Source organism: Leptidea sinapis, chromosome 6, assembly GCF_905404315.1.
Source record: "Leptidea sinapis chromosome 6, ilLepSina1.1, whole genome shotgun sequence".
Classification (NCBI taxonomy): Eukaryota; Metazoa; Arthropoda; class Insecta; order Lepidoptera; family Pieridae; genus Leptidea; species Leptidea sinapis.
In genome coordinates, this window is record NC_066270.1 from 11,978,028 (window position 1) to 12,002,716 (window position 24,689).

Below are 24,689 nucleotides of genomic sequence, written 5' to 3' on the forward strand. Positions count from 1 at the left end.
TATGATATATTTTTCTTCTAATAATTTCTACAATAAGTTTAAAAACATCGAATTTAAGAGTGAATTACTACCCGCAACTATCATATCGACATATTAACTCACACTTGTTAAAGAAAAAAATACAAGTAGAAAGACTTTTGCTTTAAAAAAGCAATTCATCTTGCAAACAAATAAATTTATACCATAGACAATCTATCACGGCATGCTTCTATGACGTCCATTTTTCACGGTCTCCGAGCAATATAAAACTTTTATAAACTAAGGATTTCGTCCAAGAATTCATTGGTAGAGATTATAAACTAATTTTATTATTAATATTCCAATATATTATCAAATGACTGTGAAATATATTAAAAGCATAATAATATTATTAATTAATACAAAGAGCATATTTAAATTTTTTTTTCTAATCATTGTATAATTAATAACATCCCTATGTTACGAAAACTAAAATTGTAACAAAAATTTATGAACGATGCGGGCCTCGAACCCGCAACCTTTCGCGTTCTGTGCGAAGCCAACCGTACGAGTGACGTATCGTTGATAAATCTTGTATGTCTTGTTCAACTCTTAGGTTGTGGCGCACCGTTCATAAATTTTATTTTTGTAATTAATACCATAAATGAGGGTTATCACATTAAAAAACAAACAAATTGAATTAATATTATATAATTTAACAATTGTTTCGTAAAACAATTGAGCCAAGCCATAAAAATATATATAAGCTCTAAAAATAATTCAGTACTTACGCTTGGAGTTTTTCAAATGTCTTATAGTAACTGCAAAACCTTTCCCTTTAGCTGGTACCCGATACTGCACAAGCGCTGCATTTTGGCGGGAAACCAGCTTATGCTGTGGTCGGCGGTCACATGACTCCACAACTCTCTCGTCATCCCAAGAGTCAGCTGGCCAGACCTGGCCACTAAGCTCCCAGCCATCTATCCACTAAAATTTAAAAATAATAGTAAAAATATGCATATTGATTTGACTCCTGTACTATTTGTCCTATCTGCTTATTGATCATTGTTTTAATATATGGTATATTCTTATTAGGACTATATTCTGGAGAACTTAGAGCCACTTTCAATTATGAATTATATTGTAACGAGTAAAGTGAAGTTAGGTGCGGGTGTCGGAGAGGTGGCGCTAGTGTAGCGGTGTGAAGTGTGACGCGAGTAGTGGAGGGGCGAGGAGAGGAGAGGGGTGGCAAGGGTATATAAAATAATTTGGGTGCTCCTAGGCTTTACGTCCAAGTGATTGCAAATAGCCAGGTTTTCCGTTTCCTGGATTTTCCCCCACAAACCATATGTATTCGTTTTTTAAGCATAATAAAGTTTTATCCCTCAACACGTAGATAGGGTTGTAGAAATAAGGTTTCTGATACCTACATATATAAGGCTTTATTGTAAATTGCTTTATTGAGCATATTACATACCAGTGGAAGAAATTTGATGCGTGTATTTGAAAGTCAGAAGTTGTAATTGAAAAATTTTAAATGTAAAGTTTCTAATACACTATTTTTCTTTTCCCTGACTGCTTTACAATATTGTATAAAATAATAAAAAGTCACAATTGCTAAACTTATCCATCAAGAACTTGCAATAACCTATCGGTAAACAATTGAACAATTTTCAATGTTATACTTTCTTCAAGAAATTTCAACAAATTAAATCGCTTTACCAACGTTTGCAACTAACTTGGATCATTTATACGTCTAAATAGACTGTGACAGCTTTGATAACGTCAAAAAGTGCCATCGTACCAGTGGGAGGCTCCTGTGTACTGGATGCCGGCTAGATTATGGGTACCACAAAGGCGTCTATTTGCGTGAAGCAGTAATGTGTAAGCATTACTGAGTTTCGGTCTGAAAGGCGCCGTAGCTAGTGAAAATACAGGGCAAATGAGACAACATATCTAATGTTTCAAGGTGACGAGCACAATAATTGTACAGCCGCTCAGAGTGTTTCAAGAATTTTGAGCGGCACTGCGTTGTAATGGGCAGGGCGTATCAATAACCATCAGCTGAACGCCGTGCTCGTCTCATCCTTTATTGTTACGAAAAAAATTGAGCAATGCACTCACACTAACACAAAGTGACATACATATCGCGAGTGTCAGACGTAGCTTGTCACACACACTAAAGTAATAAATCTGGCCTGTTTACATCAGTTGTCTAGCAGCAAGAGGCTCTATCTAGACGTCTAGGCTATCTAACGGCTGTTCCCAATATTCATTTTATCTCTAACTTGACATAAAAATCGAAACTAACGTTGACTTTTCTGTACCAATAAACTTATGGACTGTAACTCACCTTATCCGTACACGCTGTCTGTCAATGGGACGACGATAGATGCTTACCATCGATAGAAGTTTGTATGGAAATTGCAATTCATGTTTCCCAATACAAGGCGATAAGAATGACTTATCGGGTATATTGGGACAGCTTCAGATTATTTGACAGCTAATTATTGACAGTAGAAGGTAGTAATTTATCTCTATCTGTAGATAGATCTATTGAGAACGACCGTAAGCTAATTATGTCAAGTTACTTTCAAGCTAACTATCAGGGATTCCCTTAATGGCCTGAATGACCCTAAATGTTAAAATGAACGTTCTTTGAAACTTAAAGAACATTGAAGAAAATTAGGTTACAACAGCTAATGAAATTCAGTCTTAAAGGATAAAGGGATTGAGTTAAGTTTGCACAGCATGAAGCCGGTTATCTCCTTTCCAAGTTGCTAGTATGTAATTGAATTAAAGTTTGTTTACTTGGGTCAGTGACTCAAGTTAATCTAGCTGGTTCGACAAATGTTTTTCCATCCATTACAGAAAATTGTGCTGTTTTTATCAACACGTCAAAAACCACAGCGTGTTGATAAAAAAGGATTGAATTCTGTTGTACTTAATTATTTTTAGATGAACATTAGTATTATTATTTATAGTACTAGCTGCCCCGACAGACGTTGTTCTGTAGATAGTAAAACAACAACTGTTTTATATTTCAAAACATCAAAAAATATTTCGTAATTATGCTCCCTGTTCTTAGAATGAAATTGTTTCACAGCGGAACTGTCTAACCGTGCGTCACTAAATTCTCTCACAGAAAATATGTCCATACAAAACAAATATTGAAAATAAAAATATTTATGGGTCCCAAATCGAAATAAAAACTACCCTATCTCTCAAGTTGGACCAAACTGCACTCCATGAAGTAATCACCATTAAAATCCGTTCATTAGTTTAGGAGTCCATTGAGGACAAACATTGTGACACGAGATTTATATATATTAAGATTATTGAGCGAAGCGAAGCTGAGCGGAACTCCCACCGGGTCACTCCAATTGATTTCTGTGTTAAATTGTTTCTGGGACATTTCTGGACCAATTTAAAAAAAAATTGAACTTATAGAAAGCTTTCGTAATTTTCTAGGTTATTGTCGGGATAGAATTTTGAATTTCGACTTGATACAATTATTATAATTAAAAACAAACATGATAACAAATTATTCTAAATTAGCACGCGCTATTTATATTTATTGTCATAACTATAGTTCTATTATTACTACTATTATTAGTACTATTTATAATATTGTTGTATTTATATATTTAGCGGCATCCTAGTTTTAGATTAACGCGAGTGTTACACATTTAAATAAAATACTTTTGAAAGAATTATAATTTAAAACGCGTGTAATAATTATAACTTTGTTTTTACCTTAGAGTTACATTTTATTGTTATTTTAGTCAACCCGACGCTTAGTCCCCCTGAAAACGAGATCTAGAAAGGTCGTGAAACGTCGGGTTGACATTCAAACGCCACAAAAACAGTACTCAGCACGTCTAAAGAAGTATTCACTTCAAAAATGCAAGTCTATCAAAATATTTGATACAATATTAAATAAGTTATTCATTATAATTTTACCGCCACAAGTCCTCCATTGTCACACGGCACGTCGAGGTAGTTGAAAGTGACCTGGATTCTCTTATCTGGCTCCGCTATCATATAGATACCACACACCACTGGCTCGTTGGACGGCGACTTGAAGAACAGCTCCCCTTCTTCAGATGTCACCATAAAACAATCTGTTGACACGCACCGTTGTAATATAACGTGATAAAAACTAAGTTAAACTTATTTTTATTGTTAGCTTAAGTTTGTATTGTGTATTGTTAATTAATTTTTAACCGACTTCAAAAAGTAGGAGGTTCTCAATTCGATCGGATTTTTTTTTATGTTTGTACACCGATAACGCTGAGATTTATGATCCGATTTAGGTAATTCTTTTACAGTTCAATGCGTAATAGATGCAACTTGGCAACATAAAAATCTTATATAGTTTGACCCAGTAGTAAAATTTATTTTATGTAAATTTTTGTCTACGTAGATGTTATAATAATTGTTTTTTTGATGGGTGTTTTTAGGAGTTTTGAATTGACCTCTAAAAGTAAAAAATAAAAAAAAAACTACGTTTAGAAAAACTGACTTCAAAAACTGGAAAGCATAAAATAACTAAAAATTTTATTTAATACACCTCTTATGCAAACCTTTACCTTTAATATTAATAAAATACTATTATTTATATGTACCTATTATAAAGTTAAAACTTAGCTACAAATCATCATTTCAGCCGGAAGACGTGTGTTCTTTTTCTTGTCAACACTAGCACCTCTTTGGAAACAAATACCGCTCTCAAAGAGAAGAAGGTTGCAAAGTTGACAGATTTCTAGCGTTTTGATAGTTTTGTTTGTCTCAAATGGTATACTATACTTCTACTTTAAATTCTTACAGTTTTATAATGATATGAGTTTCAGTTTGATGATGAGTTTCTTGCTACTTCTTCTCATTAGCTGAACCCTTTACGAAGTAGCGGTAAATTCAATAAGTAAAATATTTTTTTGACATTCATAAGTGTCATCTCCATGACCTGACTCCGTGAATAAAGTGATATTGATTTCACGGTTTCCTAGTGAGCCATCCAGCGGAATTTGATACATTAAAGGTGCCTCTCTTTCTCTCTTTTTGAATTTTTCTCTGTTTTTGAAATTAATTACTATTAATTTCAAAAACAGAAAAATATTAGTAAATTTATATTAGGCATGAAGAACAATGTATGTAATTATAATAAATAATAAATAAATGAATGAAATGAAATGATTTATTAGACGATAAGAAGTGTTTACCTTCGTTAGGATCTATGATGCGGTGCGAGAGAGGAGGCAGCCGACGCACTCTTGAGAACCAAGACAAGGACGGTGAAGCATCTCTTGAAGCGTATCCTAATCCCTGCGAGATAATATCAGATATTAAAATAGTTGATATCATCATTCCCGCATCTCTCGGAAACTTTTCTAATAATAATTCCTCATAATAGTTACATGTAAGTGAAAATAGAATCTCTCTCAATTGAAAATGATCTGTTATCACTATTTAACCCTTAACTAGTTTCCTAAATTTGACATACGTAACTGGTATCCTATGGGGCCGTGCGGCCCCCATTCTATGTTTGCTTCTAGCAAGTAAGTTTTAACTATGTACTTGAATAAATGGTCAGAAATAATATTAATAGGCTTGTTTTATGTCATCAAAATAATACTTTTTATTGATATAAATCTTTTTACTTCATCAAATAGATCACTAAATAGTATCAACATGTTGGTAATATTTTTTCTACTTTACAAATATCAATTAAAATTATATTTAGAAAAGTAAAAATCACAAACAACACCATTTTAATTAATCTATAATACGTTAAAATAACGTCTTATAATCTCTGATCAAAATTTCTCAAAAATCAACATGAAATAAATCACTTGTAAACTTAAGGCTCAAAATTGCTAATGATAAACTTTGTTCTTTCTAGACTAGATCACTGATTCGGAATCAGAATCTTCGTGTTCTTCTTTTATTTTATCTCTCAAAGGCCGCGACATCTTGAATTAATAACTTGTAAAGAATAAAAAATATATAAAAATTGCTATGCAAAAAAACTTTCGTAACTAGAGTAACGTGGGGGCCGCGCGGACCCCAACACGTGCATACCTGGGTCCCAGTAAGTAACACAGCGCCAAATATCTGGCACCCGCCGCGAATAGCGACGTTATGTCTACCAGTGGGAGGCTCCTTTGCAGGGCTGCCGGCTAGATTATGGGTACCACAACGGCGTCTATTTCTGCCGTGAAGCAGTAATGTGTAAGCATTATTGTGTTTCGGCTTGAAGGCCGCCGTAGCTAGTGAAATTAATGGGCAAATGAGACATAGCATAGTATGTCTCAAGGTGACGAGCGCAATTGTAGTGCTGCTCAGAATTAATGGGTTTCACGAGAATCCTTAGCGGCACTGCATTGTAATAGGCGGGGCGTATCAATTACCATCAGCTGAATGTACTGCGCGTCTCGTAATTTACTGCCATAATTTTTTTTTGTGCTTTGTGCTTGTGCTTACGATGTTTATTAGAAAACCAAGAAAACGTGTTGATACACGATACCAGTTAAGGGTTAAGAATAATACTATGTTATTTTATCTAAAATGTTATTGAAGTATCAAAAAATAATATAAGATGTAATTTAAAATAATAACGGTTATGTTCCAAGTTTAAAATTCTGTGCCTTCAAAATTAACAATTTATTCAGGTTTTTGTAATTGTTAAGTTCTCCTAACTTAAACAAAGGCTGGATATTAATTATTCATTTTTACAAAATTTACGTCGAATTTCTGCTATGGATATTGTGGGTTCAAGGATTTCACCACATTAGGTCGGGATATAAATCTCGCCGTTATGAAATTTACAGGTTGGTGGAATAAAATTGGCCTTTGGTACAAGAGTACTTACAGCAATGCTTGAAGATCTGGATTCTTTGTGGACAACCAGCACTGATCTCTGCGGTACACCTGAGATCTCCTGAAGGAGACTACACAACAGGGATTTTCGTGGCACTTTAAGAAAGCGTGGATTTTGCAAGTAAGTCGCGTAACGTGTGCCTGCGCGTGCGGTCTTATTAACAAAGAAAGATCAGCTGCACGAATGTGCGACATCTGGTGGTTGGTGCATTTCTTGCTGATGGTGTTGCCAGTTGAAATTGTGCGATACATTGCCGCATTCCTTATGGAATGGCTTCTCCAATATCCATTCAAAACCCAATGATGTAGATTTGCAAACGGCGAACAGATACAATTTGGAATTCAATGTAATATAGTTTCATACGTGAGGCATAAAGGAGAAATACTTCAAAGCAAACACAAAGGAATTTTAAGAATGTTATAAAGAAACCATATTCTGAGATTAATGTGTTCTATAATAGCGTCTAATCCCTTGATAAAACTGTTTTCATGACAGACGCACGTGCAAGTGTTGTTTTTTTGATATAATTACGACGCGAGTAGGTACATCTTAATATATTCTTATGTCATACGCACGACTTATAAGTGCATAGACACCAGGAGAAGATAAATATGGTAGCGGTGTTAGTAATGTCTTTCATAGCGGTTGAAATCATGTGTCATCCTACCACAATAATAATATGTACCAGGACTTCATATGCAGTTTAGAGGTTCATGCACAATGCAGGTTTCACTTCTGACATGTGTACTTTGTACACACGCAATTTTTTTTGTTTTATTACGCTAAAGAAGAATATCGTCGCACGTGCGTACTACATAAGTACCTACACACACATTTTTTTTTCACAAATATTACGCCTTAGTGTTCAAATAACTAGTACTATGATGTTCAATACAGTTGTTATTTTTTGTGTGATAATATGTTTCTAGAGGTAAATATGTCGTAAAATAATGTAATAATGACAATATCAGCGCCACACTGACTGTCAATTATTGTATACTTAGTTTAAGGATTCGTCTCCGCTGCGCTTAAACTAGATAGGCGCAGGCGTAGTCGCAAAGTGGGCGCACTCGAGCCAGTCTCGAACAATGTGTGACGTTGACGGGCCTCATCTTCTGTTAAAATTTGCTAATAATTGAAACTAAAATTTGCTTTGAAACTAAAGGTTATTAAAAATTTGTAAAAATAATACTACAAGAAATAAAAAAGGCACTGGGATCACATATCATCAGTAAGTATTTTGTATTTTATTAATTTAATTTAATATAAAATAACACGAAGGGTATGTTACAAAATTTGAAGGATGCCATTGAGTGTCAAGTTGCCGTAATAAAAAAGCTATTTTTTGTTCTTAGATAGTGCGGTATTTAGTTAGAGTATAGATATCATAATTCTTGTACATACATAAACTCATTCGAGTTTTACCGTGTAAAAAAGGTCGTCGGAATATATAATATTAATTAAATTTGAATTGTAATAATTAATTATAAAATAAAAAACATAAGTATAATAATATATCATAAATATATATATTACTAGTTGACCCGACAGACGTTGTTCTGTTTGTCAATAATATTTCATAACATCAAGAATCATTTCATAAAATATGCTCCCTGTTGTTGTAATAAAATTGTTTTACAGCAGAACTGTCAAACCGTGCGTCAATAAATTCTCTCATAGAAAATATGTCCATGCAAAACAAATATCATAAAAACAAAATTGTTGTTTTTATTTAATTCCGAACATTTTCATATTTATTCACCTTTTAAACCTTCCCTGGACTTCCACAAATAATTCAAGACCAAAATTAGTGAAATCGGTCTAGCCGTTCTCGAGTTTTAGCGAGACTAACGAGCAGCAATTCATTTATATATATATAGATAAAAAATAATCCAGTAATTTCACTAGCTACGGCTCCTTTCATACCGAAACACAATAACGCTTTCCCTTATTGCTGATAAACTGCTTGACGACAGAAAAAGGCACCGTTGCTTCTAACAAGGGTGCCTTTTTCTGTATATAGAAGCCTTCCACTGCTTTATAACAATGTCTATATAATATAGATTAATAGCTGATGCCCGCGTCAACATGTCGTCCGCGTAGATAAAGGGTTTCTAAAAATAATAAGCAAGTTTGGAATTGAAGATTATCTCATGTCCTATTCCAGTTCTGGTTCCCGTTATTGCTCCCATTTCCAACATATTATATGAATCTTATTTCGAGGAAGATTGCTATGGCAAACTAAACCTACTATTGTTATAGTTATAACTCATCGACGTGAATTTCAGTTTTTCACAAATCCTGCGGGAACCATGGAGTTTTCCGGGATAAAATGTAGCCTTTGTCCTATCCCAAGCTCTAGTCTATCGCTATACCAAATTTAATCAAAATTGGTTGAGTACCTCCGGCGTAAAAGCATAATAAACTTACAATCACATTTACAATTTTAGTAGGGATTTATACTTTATCCTGAACATGCCACACATAAAGGCGAAAGCAATTTTGTGAAACTTAGTCGAATTAATTTATACTTTAGATTATCATAACATATTATAACACTAGCTTAATACACAAATCAAATTTGAAAAACAAAATTTTTTGGGACTCGAACCCACGACCTCCGGCTCAGTTATCAACTGTAAAGTAGGTTCTGTAAATGAAGCCACAACTTGAGTGTTGAACAAAGCATACAAGATTTTACGACGATACGTCACTCGAACGGTTAGATCAGTTGGTTAGAGCACCGGCACGAAACGCCGGAGGTTGTGGGTACGAGTCCAGCATCGTTCATAAAATTTATTTGTCAAATTTTATTTATTTTATTTGTATATTAATCCTAGAAGAGAGGGTTACCGCTATAAAAAACATACCAAATTGACTAGCATAATAAATAAATAAAAAATTATAAAAATCATGCAACGATGGCTTTAACAATTAATTATTAAATAACGAATACGGCTGTACGGGCTTGAACCCTTTGCCTATCCTATCTCGCATCTTAAAATTTCACTCTCATCATATTTTCATAACGCGCCTAAAGAAGTATAACTTTAAAAATACAGATTAAAATAAGTGAATAATATTTAAGCAGTTCTATTTTAGGAATTTGTTTGAATTTTAGAATGTGTTTGTGTATTTACATTATCCTTGAGTTTGTTTGACATCTCTCTAGAGGCTTGACAAATATCGTATCCTTAATCTGTTTGAGTTTATTTGATGAACGTATAACGAGTTGCTTATGTAATCTGTATTCACAAACATCTATTTAATTGACACTTCAAAGAAAATTTAACTATTAATTTTAACGAAAAAACGTTTTTTATATCCAAAATCACCAAACTGTGTTCAAAACCGTGATAGTTAAAAAGCTGTTAATACTCTATTTAAAAAGTATGTACACAAATTAAATTTTAAATCAAAAATTTCCTTGGGTTGGTTACGATTCAGTGACGGAACGTTCATAAATCTTGATATTTTTTGTTCAACTCTCAGGTTGTGGCTTCAGACCTACAGGATCTACTTTACAGTTGATAATCTGCTCAACCAAAAAATTCGCATATTAGGAAATTGATTTGAGATGTCGCTCCTTCAAATCTAAGCAATTTGTAATTTTTTAAAGTTATTCTTTTCGAGTGCCGCATCGTTCATAAATTTTAGTTTTCAAATTTAAATTGTAATTTCAAATCTAATTAAGAACCCCAGATGTGAGGGATATTTTTTAACTATTTTAAAAATAACAAATTGTTTAGGAAATATGTTATTCAATTAAGCTTTGGGTTTTTATATTTTTTAAACCTATTACTGTTATGCGGCCAAATGGCAGCCATTTTGCCACCAATTCGCCAACGGCTTCGATAATTAAATTGATGATTAATGGATTCTATATTTTGGTTAATTGCAATAATCCTGGCCGTCAAACTAATGACATATTAATATCAAAAAAATAGGTTATAATATTTTACTTTATGTTTAGCATTTTTTTAATGATAATAAGGGACGAGAGTAGGACGTTCAGCTGATGGTAATTGATATGCGCTGCCCATTTCAATGCAGTGCCCTTCAGGATTCTGAGTAGCACTACAACTACGCTCGTCATCTTGAGACATAAGATTTTAAGTCTCATTTGCCCAGTAATTTCACTAGCTACGGCACTCTTCATACTGAAACACAGTAATGTTAACACATTACTGCTTCACAGCAGAAATAGGCGCCATTGTGGTACCCATAATCTAGCCGGCATCCTGTGCAAGAGCCTCCTACTGGTGAAGCATAAATGAGTTTAATTCATATAAACACCAATATATCGTCATCTATTTTCTACATATTTTATCGTATTTCGTACTTTAACTTTTACTTTCAATAACTTGTATTGAAAAATATAATTTAATTATCATAAAGATTGATCATGTGTAGTTTAACTGCGTAAGTATATTTTTATAGGTAGAGGGATAGGTGAAGTTTTTAACTAATTAACACGCTTTTCATACTTGGCTTAGATTATGGATTAGTCTCCGCTGCACTCAAACTAGATATCGCAGGCGTTATCGCAAAGTGCGGCAAGCAATACTATGCCCAAGAACTCGAACCAGTCTCAAACGATGTGTGAAGTTGACGTGCCAACCGATCTGTTAAACTTTCCTAATAATTGAAACTATAATTCCGGGTTGCGTAGTAAAACTTTGTAAAAATAATACTACAAGAAATAAGAAAGACACTGGGATCACATATCATCAGTAAGGATTTTATAAATTTCAAAATAAAATAACACGAAAAGCATTGAATTGTTGCCGTAATAAAAAGCTATTGTTCTTAGGTAGTGCGGTATCTAGTTGAAGCGAAGCGGAGACAAATCCCTTATCTAAGGATTAGATGTTTCACAAAGAAGATATGGTAATATATATAGATGGTGATTGCTGGATGATATATGAAAATTTAATATATTTTCACAAAAATAATCCCGTTTTGCTCTTAATAGTGATTTTCATTCTTATAACACTAGAAATAAGGGATTGCCTGTAACTAATTCTAGTAGGCTTCATAAGATACATAATAGCTTTAAGGGTAAATGTAAACACTTTGATAATAAAGTCCCAGCCACTGTTCAGGCATTATCTATAAACAAAAAATGTTTTATTAAAAAATAGCTGTCGTAAATCCTATTACTACATAGCTGAATATCTAAGGGATCGGACAGCCTAGGACTAGATTATGATTATTTTATAGCAATAGCAATGACAGTACAATATTGTACATTTTTGTTAAAAAGAGCGCAATAAAAGAATGCTGGGAGAGTTTCTTGCGCCGCTCCATCTCTCTCAGAGTCCCATTTGTTTTCGAAGCGTTAGTAGTCTCGCGTATATTAGAAATGACATCAAAAAGAATTCTAAAGGAATCAATTTTGAGAAAATAAATGCCTTTTATGCCTCTTTATTAGTGAATAATAATAGAAACAGTACACAAAAACATTCACTAATCTACGCTTTTTCCATCAAATAAGACTTTATTAAAACATTTTATACATCATTCTTGAATCTATTCTAATAATATGCTAAAGAATACAAAATTAATATTTTGTTACAAAATATATTATGGCTCTCTTAAGTTTTATATTAATATTATATTGTAGTACGTAGACGCAAATTACCTTCTTGATATTCATAAGTTTTGTGTTAAGAGGGCCTGGACTGAATACCGGGCCTTTGATAATATTCAATTTACTTTATAAATTAATTTTTCAGTTGATAAGGAAAAATATTGAGGCTGGCTTGCATCATATTGGCTGTTGTAGTTAAGGTTAAAGTCAAATTTAATGTTAACAGTAACGCTGGCTTTAACATAGACTGCGGGATGTGTTGCGCCATCATATTCCTTGGCATAGTTAAAGTTAAAAAGTAACATATCATAGTACCTACCTACAAAATTACATTGCTCGCGTTTGCAGGAATATGTTTTTTTTTTGATGAAACTGATTTACAAATGGCCATTTTTAAACAAGGTTTATCGTAAATAGTATATATAAAACTACAATTTACGTGAAATTTATTTGAAACTTTTGACAGGTCGCTATATACTTTAACCCGGCGAAGATCGGACTGTTACGATTAACAGTTAAAGTTATAAACATCATCTAAAAATTGTCAAATGTTGCAACTCATTTTTTGCTTAGCCGTTACTTTAACATGTTTGCTATTGTTAAAGTTAGTTGATCCAACCCAGCCTTAGTATAGTAAAATACTTTGCTTTTATTAATGGTCCGCGGGTACTCAAGATATCATATTGTATTTGAAGGTAATATACGCCCCAATTGTATGGATCTTGGTGATAGTGTGACTAGATACTTTCCTCAGATATGAGTAGGTCCTATAAAAAATAGTTTATCAAGTGTCAGTGGTGCAATAGTTTGAACAGTTCACTCTCACCACGGAATCCCCGGTTCGGTCCTTCCCATGTATTAATATGTAGTTTTTGGCGCTTTATAAGTTCAGCAACGTTCTTGTGATTTCTGGTGTTACAAAAGTGTATTGGGTACGGTGATCACTTACGATAAGGTGATCCGTATGTATGCTCTTTAGTTCTTCTCGTCCATGAAAAACAAAGATAAAAAAATAAAGGGTTGCACTTCGGGAATGCAGATGTAAAAACTTGAACATTATCGTTGTGCATTTTTGAATTTCGCACGAATAGCTTTATTTATCAATCAAAAGTACTAGCATTTAAGTGGTTAGATACAATATTAATTTATTGCACTGTCGCACATAAAAAAAAATAATACTTCAGAACTATTACAATTATATTACATCAAAAAGCTTATCTCTCAGAAAAATTTTATCCATAATTTCAGCGACTGTCCTACGAATTTTCGATCAGGCCACGTGTCCTGACGCGAGTTTAACATTTTATACCCATCCTAGTAAAAGTGCTCAACGCCGCTAAGAAGTTGTCACTTAAAAAATAGATGCGTTTTATTACCACGTATTTCATATAAAAAAAAATACAATGTCATCGTGAGTTTAAGCAAAAAAAATAATTATCGTAGCTTATTTATTATTTTTCGTGCTAATGTCCATTGCTGACAGTAATTAATATTTAAGACTAGCTGAAATGTGTAGCCGACTATATTCTGGCCGTTGCGTAGAGACGTCGCTTCATTGTGATTCGGGGAGTGGATTCCTGCCGCCGAATTCCACCTTCAACTCGCCGCAAATTAGGTAATGTCACTTATCTGTGTGATCACTTTAAATAAGATAATACACGTACGGACGTTCGATCTGCACGTCCTTTAAAAATGAGCGCGCTTAAGGATTCAGAAAAGCTATAGTATACAAAAAACGAAGTATAGTCACCGATGCCATCGAATGATTACCATGTTGGTGTGACTGTGGCACAGCAAAGCTTTGAAATATGGCTCGCGAGGCAAACGGTCCTGGAAAAAAATCCCTATATATCAGGTAGACCAAAGATATGATGGAAGAATGACGTGAAGAACAACGAACCTGGAAGCCTACACCAAACCAGTTAAGAATGGCTGATAAAATACGTAGGTCACAAGTTTATACGAGTGTATATTATAACCAAAAGATTATGTTTATTACTTATCAAAATACTCTCCTTTACATTTTAAACATTTTTTCATGCGATCGAACCATTTTTTAAAACAGGAGAACCTCATCTGAAGGCATATTTTCTACGTGCTGATTGAACGCTATCACTGCCTCTTCGGAATCGATAAAAGTGAAACCTGTCATCAAATCTTTGATACTGGGTTAAATACAGAAATCACACTGATCCACGTGAATATATTAAACTACAAATAATAACGTACTAAAAGATACAGCCGTATTTTCCGGAAAAGAAGTATATTTAGACACTCTCAACGGAATCAAAATTTATACGATATTTTTCGTTGAACTAAGACTATGAAATTCTGCAAGTAATATATATATGTACAGGGTGTCCCAAAGTTATGGGACATGAAGGAAAAGTACCTTAAATATCGAAGATAGGCTATTTTACTGAAATAATACTTTATGTTATTTTTTAAAGTTACTAACTTATACTATGTTCTTAATAAGAGTTATTAGTTTTTGGCCATTCTTTCGATTGGCATCATAAGTGTGTTTTTTTTTTACATTTAAGTCGGTTCGATTTGGGAATCTGATAATGTGTGAGATTTGGGAATAATTAAGACGAGGTAAGTAATTTTTAGAAAATCTTTGAATGCAGAATTACTAACTTTTAAAAATAACATAAAGCCTTCTTTCAGTAAAATAGCCTATCTTCGATATTTAAGGTACTTTCCCTTCATGTCCCATAACTTTGGGACACCTGCATATCGTCTTATAATACCTTTATAGGGGAATCTGAAAAGTATATCTACATTTGTAATTAAAACATAAAAAATGTCCCTTTTAATATCATGATCGTTGTAATAATCATGAACATCTGATACTTCAAAAATAATTGCTTCGTGTAACTTGACTTGGTAATCTGAAACACTCATAAAGTATCCAATTACAGATCCGATAAATAAATACAGCGCGGTTTCAAATGACACACTTTTCGTGGTACTGACAATACAATTACTTTGGAAAATGCTGGTCATCAGTGCGCTTCAGCAGTAAAATACCAAAGTTTCATATGAAAATTTAAAAATCTTGTATATTATTACGGTAGAAGATCTATCATTACAACTTAGATTATGGATTGGACTCCGCTGCACTACAACTAGATCCCACATTACCCAAGAACAATAGCTTCTTTATGACGGCAACTGTAAGATGCTTGTGTGCGTGGCATCTTGACACTCAATGGCATCTTTCAAATTTTGTAACATACACTTTGTGTTATTTTACATTGAAATTAATAAAATACAAAATACTTACTGATGATTTGTGATCCTAGTGTCTTTCTTATTTCTTGTAGTATTATTTTTTACAAAGTTTTACTACGCAACCTGGCATTTTAGTTTCAATTATTAGCAAAGTTTAAGAGAACATGTGGGACGTCAACGTCACACTATTCGAGACTGGCTTGAGTGGAGTAATCGTACTTGGGCGTAGTATTAGTTGCCGCACTTTGCGACTACACCAGCGGTATCTAGTTGGAGCACAGCGGAGACCAATCCTCAATCTAAGCATTACAATAAATATATCCCTTGTTGTTCCCTGTTCTTGTAATGAAATAATATCACATCAGAACTGCCAAACTGTGCGTCATAATATCAAATAATCTCATATTTCATCATTCGTACAAAATAAAAATTAAGGAATATTATGTACACGACTTCAAATAAAAACTATCCTATCTCTCAAGTTATATCAAATTACACACGGTGAGCAAAATTTTATTAAAATCAGTTCAGTTGTCTCGGAGTTTGTCGCGAATAAACTCAGTGTGACACGAAATTTTTATATAGTATAATAAATAAAAAAGTAATAGAAAGAAAATATAGATAATGTTTATTTTAAATATTTTAGTAATGTTTCTGTCTCTCTGAAGATTAAACTGAAAAAGAAAGAAAGGAGGACATACTTTAAATTGCTTCATAAAGAGCCTTCTTACAATTAATATAATTAAGGGAATATATGTTTGCTATTACGTTTAGTTTATTGTAGATAAACGATCCTAGGAATTTGTAAAACTTTGATGTAAAAACAAAGGTTGTTTTTGTTTTTTGTGGACAACCAATAATATATTTGCGTCTTTTATCAATAAGTTTAGTGCTTTAGGAAAGGTCTGCGTGCTGTTTCAATACTATGCGCATTCAAAATCAAATATTTTTATTCAAAATAGGATTTATAATCACTTATTGAACGTCAAAAACTACCACCCATTCAAAAGAGACTGTCTCAGACCTGAGAAGAATGGGCGCAAGAAACTCAGCGGGCTTTTTTTTTAATATAAAATATGGATTACAATGGGATATCGTACAATAAACATTTATAATTAATGAGCCTGAGGGTGTTCGCTTTATTCCCAGTCCGTGGTGTCATTAAGAAAATCGTTTATGCTCTAATAACCTTTCCCACACAAACGTTTTTTAACAATTCTTTTAAATTTCGTAACACATTTGTTTTGTACATTTTATGGGATCATATTGTAGAAGCATGTACATCACAACAAGACTTACTAACTCGACCCAACCGAGTAGTAGGCATAACAAGTTTATGTTTGTTCCTCGTGTTAACATTAGGAATGTCACAGTCTCTTGAAAATTCCTCAATGTGCTTATGAACATACAGAACATTATCAAAAATTTATTGAGAAGCAACAGTCAAAATGTTTATTTCTTTAAATTTTTCTCTTAATGATTCTTTACGACTTAGGTTATAAATCGCGCGATTATAAATACGACTAATACGACGACCTGTATAGCCGAGTGGTTAGCGATCCTACCTACTAAGCTAGAGGTCCCGGGTTTGAATCCCGGTAGGTCCGAGTCATGGATGTTTAAATGTATTTATGTATGTTTATATGAATTTATGTATGTTTAAGTAAGTATATTGTATTAAATATATCATTGTCTTGTAACTCATAACACAGGCTATATAGGTGAACCCTTAGGTGAACCCCTTTGAACCCTCCTCTATCATTTCGGCAAAGTCTCAACTCCCCACAATTCCTTTTCGACTTAGAAAAATTCTGGCACTGTAGCAGCTAAGAAATAGCCGTAACTCCGTAGTTTCCTTACCGATTTTGACGGGGTTTTCAGTTTTAAATTCTGCTTGCGTAACACTATACGTTTTTTGCGCGAAAAAGTGGAAATAATTTCAACATTAATGCAGTATTTTGTACATAGCGTAGTATATAGTAAGTGCCTATAAAAATTACGAATATATAATCACAATCATAGCAGTGTCACGAATATAAAACAATATTGATCAACAACAAAAAAAAAACCTGATAAATAAAGAAAAACTAGTTATCGAATAAAAATAGTATCAGTGAGTGCAGTACATTGTGAGTGCATTTACAAGTTATGAATTCATATAATCACTAGTGTGGCAGTGTCACGAATATGAGACAATTTGTGCAACTGTTTACGGGACATGGGGCAAGATAATTTGTGTAAAAAGTGTGTCAATATTATTATTATTATAAATAACTGTCGAACTATTAGAACTCTGCGTGATATAAAGAGGATGTTATCAGGAAAAAGGAAAGGGCGGAGTGTAAGCGTATAATAAACATAGATTTATCCACATTCGCAAGATGTCCTAATTAAAATACTTCCCTAGCTATAGAAGTTTCCTGACGTGTTTAATTAAAGTTTAAAACTCATGCTTTTGCTAACAAGTTAGTTAAACAAAACATGTTCTGTAGAGTTCATGTTGTTGTTCTATTAAACTCTTCTTCTAGATAACAACTTATTAAAGAGGTCTATCTGCGAGTATGCGTTGTATATGCTTTTATAACATGATCCAAGATAATGTACAAAAGAAATGTGTCACGCAATTCAAAATAATTTCGAATAATGTTTATGTGATAAAGGTTACTGTAATGTAAAAGATTTTCTTAATATATTATACCAAAATTGGTAGGAATGAAGCGACCGCCCTCAGGCTTTTGAATAATAAGTTTAATTACACGAAATTACTTTTTAGCTATATTTTTTTATGAAAAAAAGGCCGCTAAGTTTTTTGCTCTGGTTTTTCTCAGGTCTGACTGAGGCATACTTTTTCGAATGAGTGGTAGTTTTTTTTACTTTCAATAAGTGATAAATGTGTGAAATTTGTCATGTAAAGAAACCCGACCTCTCTCAAATTCAGCAAACCATCGCCTCACGGTGCTCAAGCAATACGCTTCTCTCCTAAAAAGCATTTTGAAGACGAGAGAACTTTTAAAATTATAAAAAAATCATCGCTCTAAATTTTTTTCGACGTAATTCCATTTTCGATGCGTACGTAGAACTTTGATGTGTGATAAAAAAAAATAACAAATGATTTTCCGCCAAATGTTGTTTTATTACTAATAACGTTGCAACGTTTCAAAAAATATAAATTCCTAATTCAAATAATTCCGATATGCTAGAAGTGCCAAACTTTTAGTGTTATCATATCCTATTTTGAATAAAAATATTTGAATTTGAATTTAAGAATCTGATTAATAACTAGCTGACCCAGGAAACGTTGTAGTGCCTATATTAAAATCGCGATACAAAAGTAAATGTTGATCGTACATGGGTGAAAATTTGAAGTTGTATGTATTTTTTAATGCTGACTCATAATCAAACAAATTTAAAAAAAAATTAAAAAACATAATTTGGTGTGGACCACCCTTAACATTTAGGGGGATGAAAAATAGAATTTGTCCGATTCTCAGACCTACCCAATATGCACTCAAAATTTCATGAGAATCGCTCAAGCCGTTTCAAAGGAGTTTAACTACAAAACACCGCGACATGAGAATTTTATATATTAGATAATAATATATTACAAGTGAATATCAAAAACATAACCACTGTTACAGTGGTTGAGCTTAAAATGAATATTCAATTTAATTAGAAAAATCCAGTATGGTTTTTTTTTTGATTAACTCGAGTGTTACATATTTAAATAAAACGCTTCTAAATGATTAAAACGTGTGTAATTGTAACGGTTTTACATTAGATGTTTGCGTAAAAAGTTACATTTCTTCTATGTCTGTGTCGGTGTCTATAAACTGGACTGCGACTGTGGCCTGTCTTACATTGGGCAAACCAAACGTAATATCTCAAGCCGACTTAAAGAACACATTGCGGATATCAAACACAGACGTCACTCTAAGTCAGCTGTATGTGAACACATAACAGACCGTCCTAACCACTACATCCGGTTCGACCAACCAAAAGTTTTGGTAAAAGAGAATAGATTTCTCCCAAGACTGGTACGTGAAGCCATTGAAATTAAAAAATACCCAAATTTCAATGGAGAAGATGGTCTAAATTTATCTAACATCTGGGATCCAATAATCTCTAAATTAAAACCCATAACTACACATACCAAAAAAGAAGAGGACACTGTCAGTAAATTTTGCCAAAAACCATCTGTGTACAGCAAATACCACTTCCGAGGAAATAAATGGCGCTAAACTTCATAATGACAACTATGACAAATACAATCTTTGACTCACTTCATCTGCAGTCCCCCTGAAAACGAGATCTGGAAAGGTCTTGAAACGTCGGGTTAACTAAAATAAAAAAATCTAATGTAAAACCATTACAATTACACGCGTTTTAATCATTTAAAAGTGTTTTATTTAAAAACCAGTATATTAATAGGACAATGTAGTTCGAGGTATTATACAGTCTCCGGCAGAATTCTACCGACAGTGTAAGTACGCTGGCTGCATTTTTAATTTAAAATTTAATAACTTTGTTAATCCACGTTTCTCATGGAGCAAGAACATAATGAAAGACTTTTAATCGTTTTTTAGTTTGCAATAATTGATTAAATACCTTATGATTTGAAAATTATTTATTTTTCTGTGTAACAATATGGAAAATGAATGATAGAAATACAATCTATGCTATAAAAATAGAAAACCGTCTTTTTCCTTCATTCATACTGCAAAAACTGCTGAACCGATCGGAATAATACTTATACCAGAAAATGCAGCGTGTTTCGAATGTTTGTTGGTGGTTACTCATCTGGATACTATATTTTTTTACATACAATGAGCGGGCGCGGGGTACATAACTTATATGCCGCGTGTATATATATATTTCTTTTTTGGAAAAGAGTGTTCGGGTCACCTGGTGTTCAGTGATCACCACCACCACACTGTCTTGCAATACCAGAGGAATCACAGAACCGTTGCCGGCCTTTAAGGAAGGTGTACGCGCTTTATTTGAAGGTACCCATGTCGTATTATCCCGGAAACACCGCACAAAGAAGTTCATTCTATAGCTTTGTACTACGTGGAAGAAAGCTCCTTGAAAACCGCACTGTGGAGGACCGCCACACATCCAGATGGTGGGGATGATATCCTAACTTGTGGCGTGTCGTGCGAAGGTGGAAATCGACGACAGGAATCAGGTGAAACATCTCTTTAGAACACACCCCGTGCGGTATAAGACACACAATGAAGCGATGTCTCTACGCAACGCCAAGTGATCAAGCCGTTCACAGAGCACTGGATCCCTGACAATTCGAACTGCTTTGCGTTGTAAATGGATCAAGCTGATCCTTGGGTGCGTCAGACCAGAGATGACAGCAATACTCCATGTGTGGCCGGACCTGCGCTTTGTAGAGCGCTAGAATGTGGGCCGGCTTGAAGTATTGCCGTGCTCTATTTATGACACCCAGTTTCTTCGAAGTCAATTTGGCTTTGCTCTGTAGGTCACCGTGGAATTGGCAATCGCTCGAGATTTTAAGACCCAGTATTCCGATGCTGACAAACGAGGCTGTAAGGGAAGTGTTGTCGAAGAGTGGTGATACGACAAATGGGTTTTTTTTTTGTGGTAAACGCGCAAATTTTAGTCTTCTCGGGGTCCAATGGACATGGTTCAATTTATACCATTCCGCGAACTTCTCAAGAGAGGACTCGATAGAAGACTCAAGTTTCTCCCGGCACTGGTCAACAATTTCCTGAGAGAGACCTGCATGGCCCGTGTATACGGCATCACCAGTGCTGTCGTCTGCATAGCAATGTATGTTGGAGGTGTCCCACATATTATTTATTAGCAGAAGAAACAGTGAGGGAGATAGCACACAGCCTTGGGGCACTCGAGTGGGCTTGGGATTCGAGCAAAAACCGTCGACAACGAGCTGTATGCTGCACCCAGTGAGGAAGCTGGAGGTCCACTTACATAAGCTCTCGGGAAGCCCAAATGATGGAAGTTTAGAGAGAAGCGTTTGTGCCATACACGATCAAAGGCCTTCGCTATATCCAGGCTAACTACCAGACCTTCCCCCTTGCTGTCAATAGCCGCCGCCCATCTATGTGTTAGGTATACCAGAAGATCACCTGCCGACCGACCATGCAGACGAAAGCCTTACAGTTGTTGTTGTTCTTCGATATATATACTTGTAGACCCGACAGACGTTGTCCTGTACACACGTCTTTAATTTGAAAAATCGGTCCAGCCGTTAGGATGATCAAAAACATACACATGAGCAGGAGAAATATTTTATATGGATGGAATGGAGAATCTAAACCAATCTCAAATTCACTGGAACACACAAAAAATCATCAAAATCGGTCCAGTCGTTTAGGAGGTAGTTCAATTGTGAATAAAAACCATTCTCAAATCCGCCTGAAGACACACAGAAAGTTTCATTAAAATCGGTCCAGCCGTTTAGGAGGAGTTCAGTTACAACAGACGCACAAAATAAAAATTTATATTAAAACTAGCTGACCCAGCAAACGTTGTATTGCCGTTATTAAAATCGCGATACAAAAGTAACTGTTGATCGTCGGGTGAAAATTTGAAGTTATATATTGTATTTTTTAATGCTGACTCATAATCAAAGAAATTTAAAAAAAATGTCAAAAAATTAAAAAATAAATTTGGCGTGGACCACCCCTAACATTTAAGGGGATGAAAAATAGATGTTGTCCGATTCTCAGACCTACCCAATATGCACACAAAATCTCGTGAGAATCGGTCAAGCCGTTTCGAAGGAGCTTAACTACAAACACCGCGACATGAGAATTTTATATATTAGAAGTAATAAAGGTACATAATAAATTTAAAAATAAAAAATATAGTTTTCAAGTGACACAGACGACAAGCTAACAACTTTTGACGAATGTGACTGAGTCGTCACGCTTGGTTATGAAAGGCTCGTTCGGGATGAACTAACTCGAGTCTTTTAAACTTCTCCCTGATGAAGTCTTCACTTTTCTTGTGGCGTTCACAACGTTCTTTATATAAAAATAATAATAATAAATTATTTATTGCCATTACAAATATAAAATGAACAATTAGGATACGGGATGAAACAAAAGGCAAAAGGAAAAGGCGCAGCTTCACCTTACATGGCATCATGGATTTATGTTTCCATGCAGCGCTGTTTTTCAGCCATCCCCTCCTCCCTAAGGTGTTGAGTGGGAGTGGATGTATTGTGGCTCCCCGATTACCTACTTAAGCTATCATTTTTTTATAAAATGTAATATTAGAAAAAAAAGTGTTCTGATTACCCTTGCAAGTGTATGTGTGTGTATGTATGTGTGTGTTTGCGTATGTGCGTGAGTGTGAGCGTGTGTTTATGTCCGTACACAGAAAAAATCTTTTAGAGAAAGATATTTCCATTGAACGTGGGTAAATTTCTGGGCAGCAAGTTGCTTTTTTAGTAGAGCAAAACGGTATTTTTTTTAAAGGACTCGATACTCAAAATAACAATGTATGTAAGAGGTACTGTGTGTAGGAAGCCTGCGTAGTCAAATTGCCCTTTAAAAGTACCTACGCAATCTATCAGCTTATTAATAATGTTTTAATAAAAGATAAATCATTTTGATTCAGCTTTAACGCGGCTTGTATTTCATGAAGAAGTATTTTTGTTTAATTAATCTCATTGTTATTTATATTATAAAAGCAGTTTTCAATTATTAATTTTTATTCAGAACAAAAACATCATTAATACTTCTTTATTTAAGCTTTTAATGTCTACCAATGCGACTTTTTGGTCGCGTATCAAAGCACATGTTATTAAAAACAAAATCTTAAACTACTTAACACGGTATAACATTAATTGTAATCTTAAAAAGCCCATGTAATCCAAGCGTATACTAAATGTAATAACTTAAATATTTATATATAAGACAAATTGTTCGATTATTTTACCTAGAACTATTCCATTACGATATTTTTTCCGTAATAATTATTTATACGTTTTTTAATAAATGTATACTTAACTTGATTATGCCATATAAAAATGATTAGTAAACTAGATAATGCAATTAGAATTAACTTTAGAATGAATACTGGATTAATGTAATTATCACTGGTGCATAAAATAAATTAATTAATTAATTGTTACTTATAATTATTGACTTACAGGTATAAGCAAGCCGTTAATATTGTCACAAGTTAACACCAAAGCGAGGAGAAATAGAACTCCCATACTGACTAAACACTTATAATTTCTTTCAAACAAAAGTTGTGAAGCCAACTTGTTGAGGCTACGAGTCTACGACTAAGTTGTGAATGGGAGGCTTTTATCCAGCTTATTCCCTTTATAGGGACGCGGGATCTGCGCACTTCCGAATGCGCTTACAAACGAACATACTATAAATTACATATTTCGGTTACTATAGTCGGATGTGTTTGGAGTAGTATATAAATCATATTTAATTTTAAAATACTGTTATCAATGTTTACAGCACGACCGATTTTTATCTGTTATTCATACACTCACAACGTGGAGGCTTTTAAGCCTGTACTTTTCTTTACAATCTTTATTGCTTTATAAATATTTAGATATACATACAATACACTAGCGCATAGACAAACAATTAGTCCGAAAGAGAACATCTATAACAGGATAGACTGGTAAAATTTGAAAAACAAAATTTTATGAACGATGCGGGACTTGTACCCACGACCTCCGGCGTTCCGTCCGGTGCTCTAACCAACTGAGCTAACTATTCGAGTGACGTATCGTCATAAAATCTTGTATGCTTTGTTCAACTCTCAGGTTGTGGCTTCATCTACAGGATCTACTTTACAGTTGATAACCTGCTCAACCCCAATATTTGCATATTAGGATATTGACTTGAGATGTTGCTCTTGTAACAATTTTATAATACTTCTCAATATATTCTTGATAATGTAATGTATGTTCATAGGCACAAAAGTGACCATAATGCTAACACCAAGAACAGACATAAACTTATAATGCCTACGACTCGGCTAAGTCGAGTTAGTAAG

General features: G+C 34.0%; 1 protein-coding gene across 2 annotated transcripts in view; it reads right to left on the minus strand.

Annotated features, from left to right (window-relative positions):
- Positions 1-24,033, minus strand: part of LOC126965072 (corticotropin-releasing factor-binding protein) — a 38,802-nt gene extending 14,769 nt beyond the window's left edge. Inside the window, exons 1-4 of one of the 2 annotated variants that reach the window (XM_050808523.1) lie at positions 23,818-24,033; positions 5,181-5,283; positions 3,922-4,082; positions 750-945 (exon numbers count right to left, since the gene is read on the minus strand). In XM_050808523.1, the coding sequence (XP_050664480.1) occupies positions 750-945; positions 3,922-4,082; positions 5,181-5,283; positions 23,818-23,883 (526 nt within the window). In that variant the 5' untranslated portion in view covers positions 23,884-24,033. Of the gene's footprint in view, positions 1-749; positions 946-3,921; positions 4,083-5,180; positions 5,284-6,829; positions 6,963-23,817 lie in introns of those variants that run through there. The other variant, XM_050808524.1, reaches the window with a different exon arrangement.
- Between the last annotated feature and the right edge of the window lie 656 nt (positions 24,034-24,689).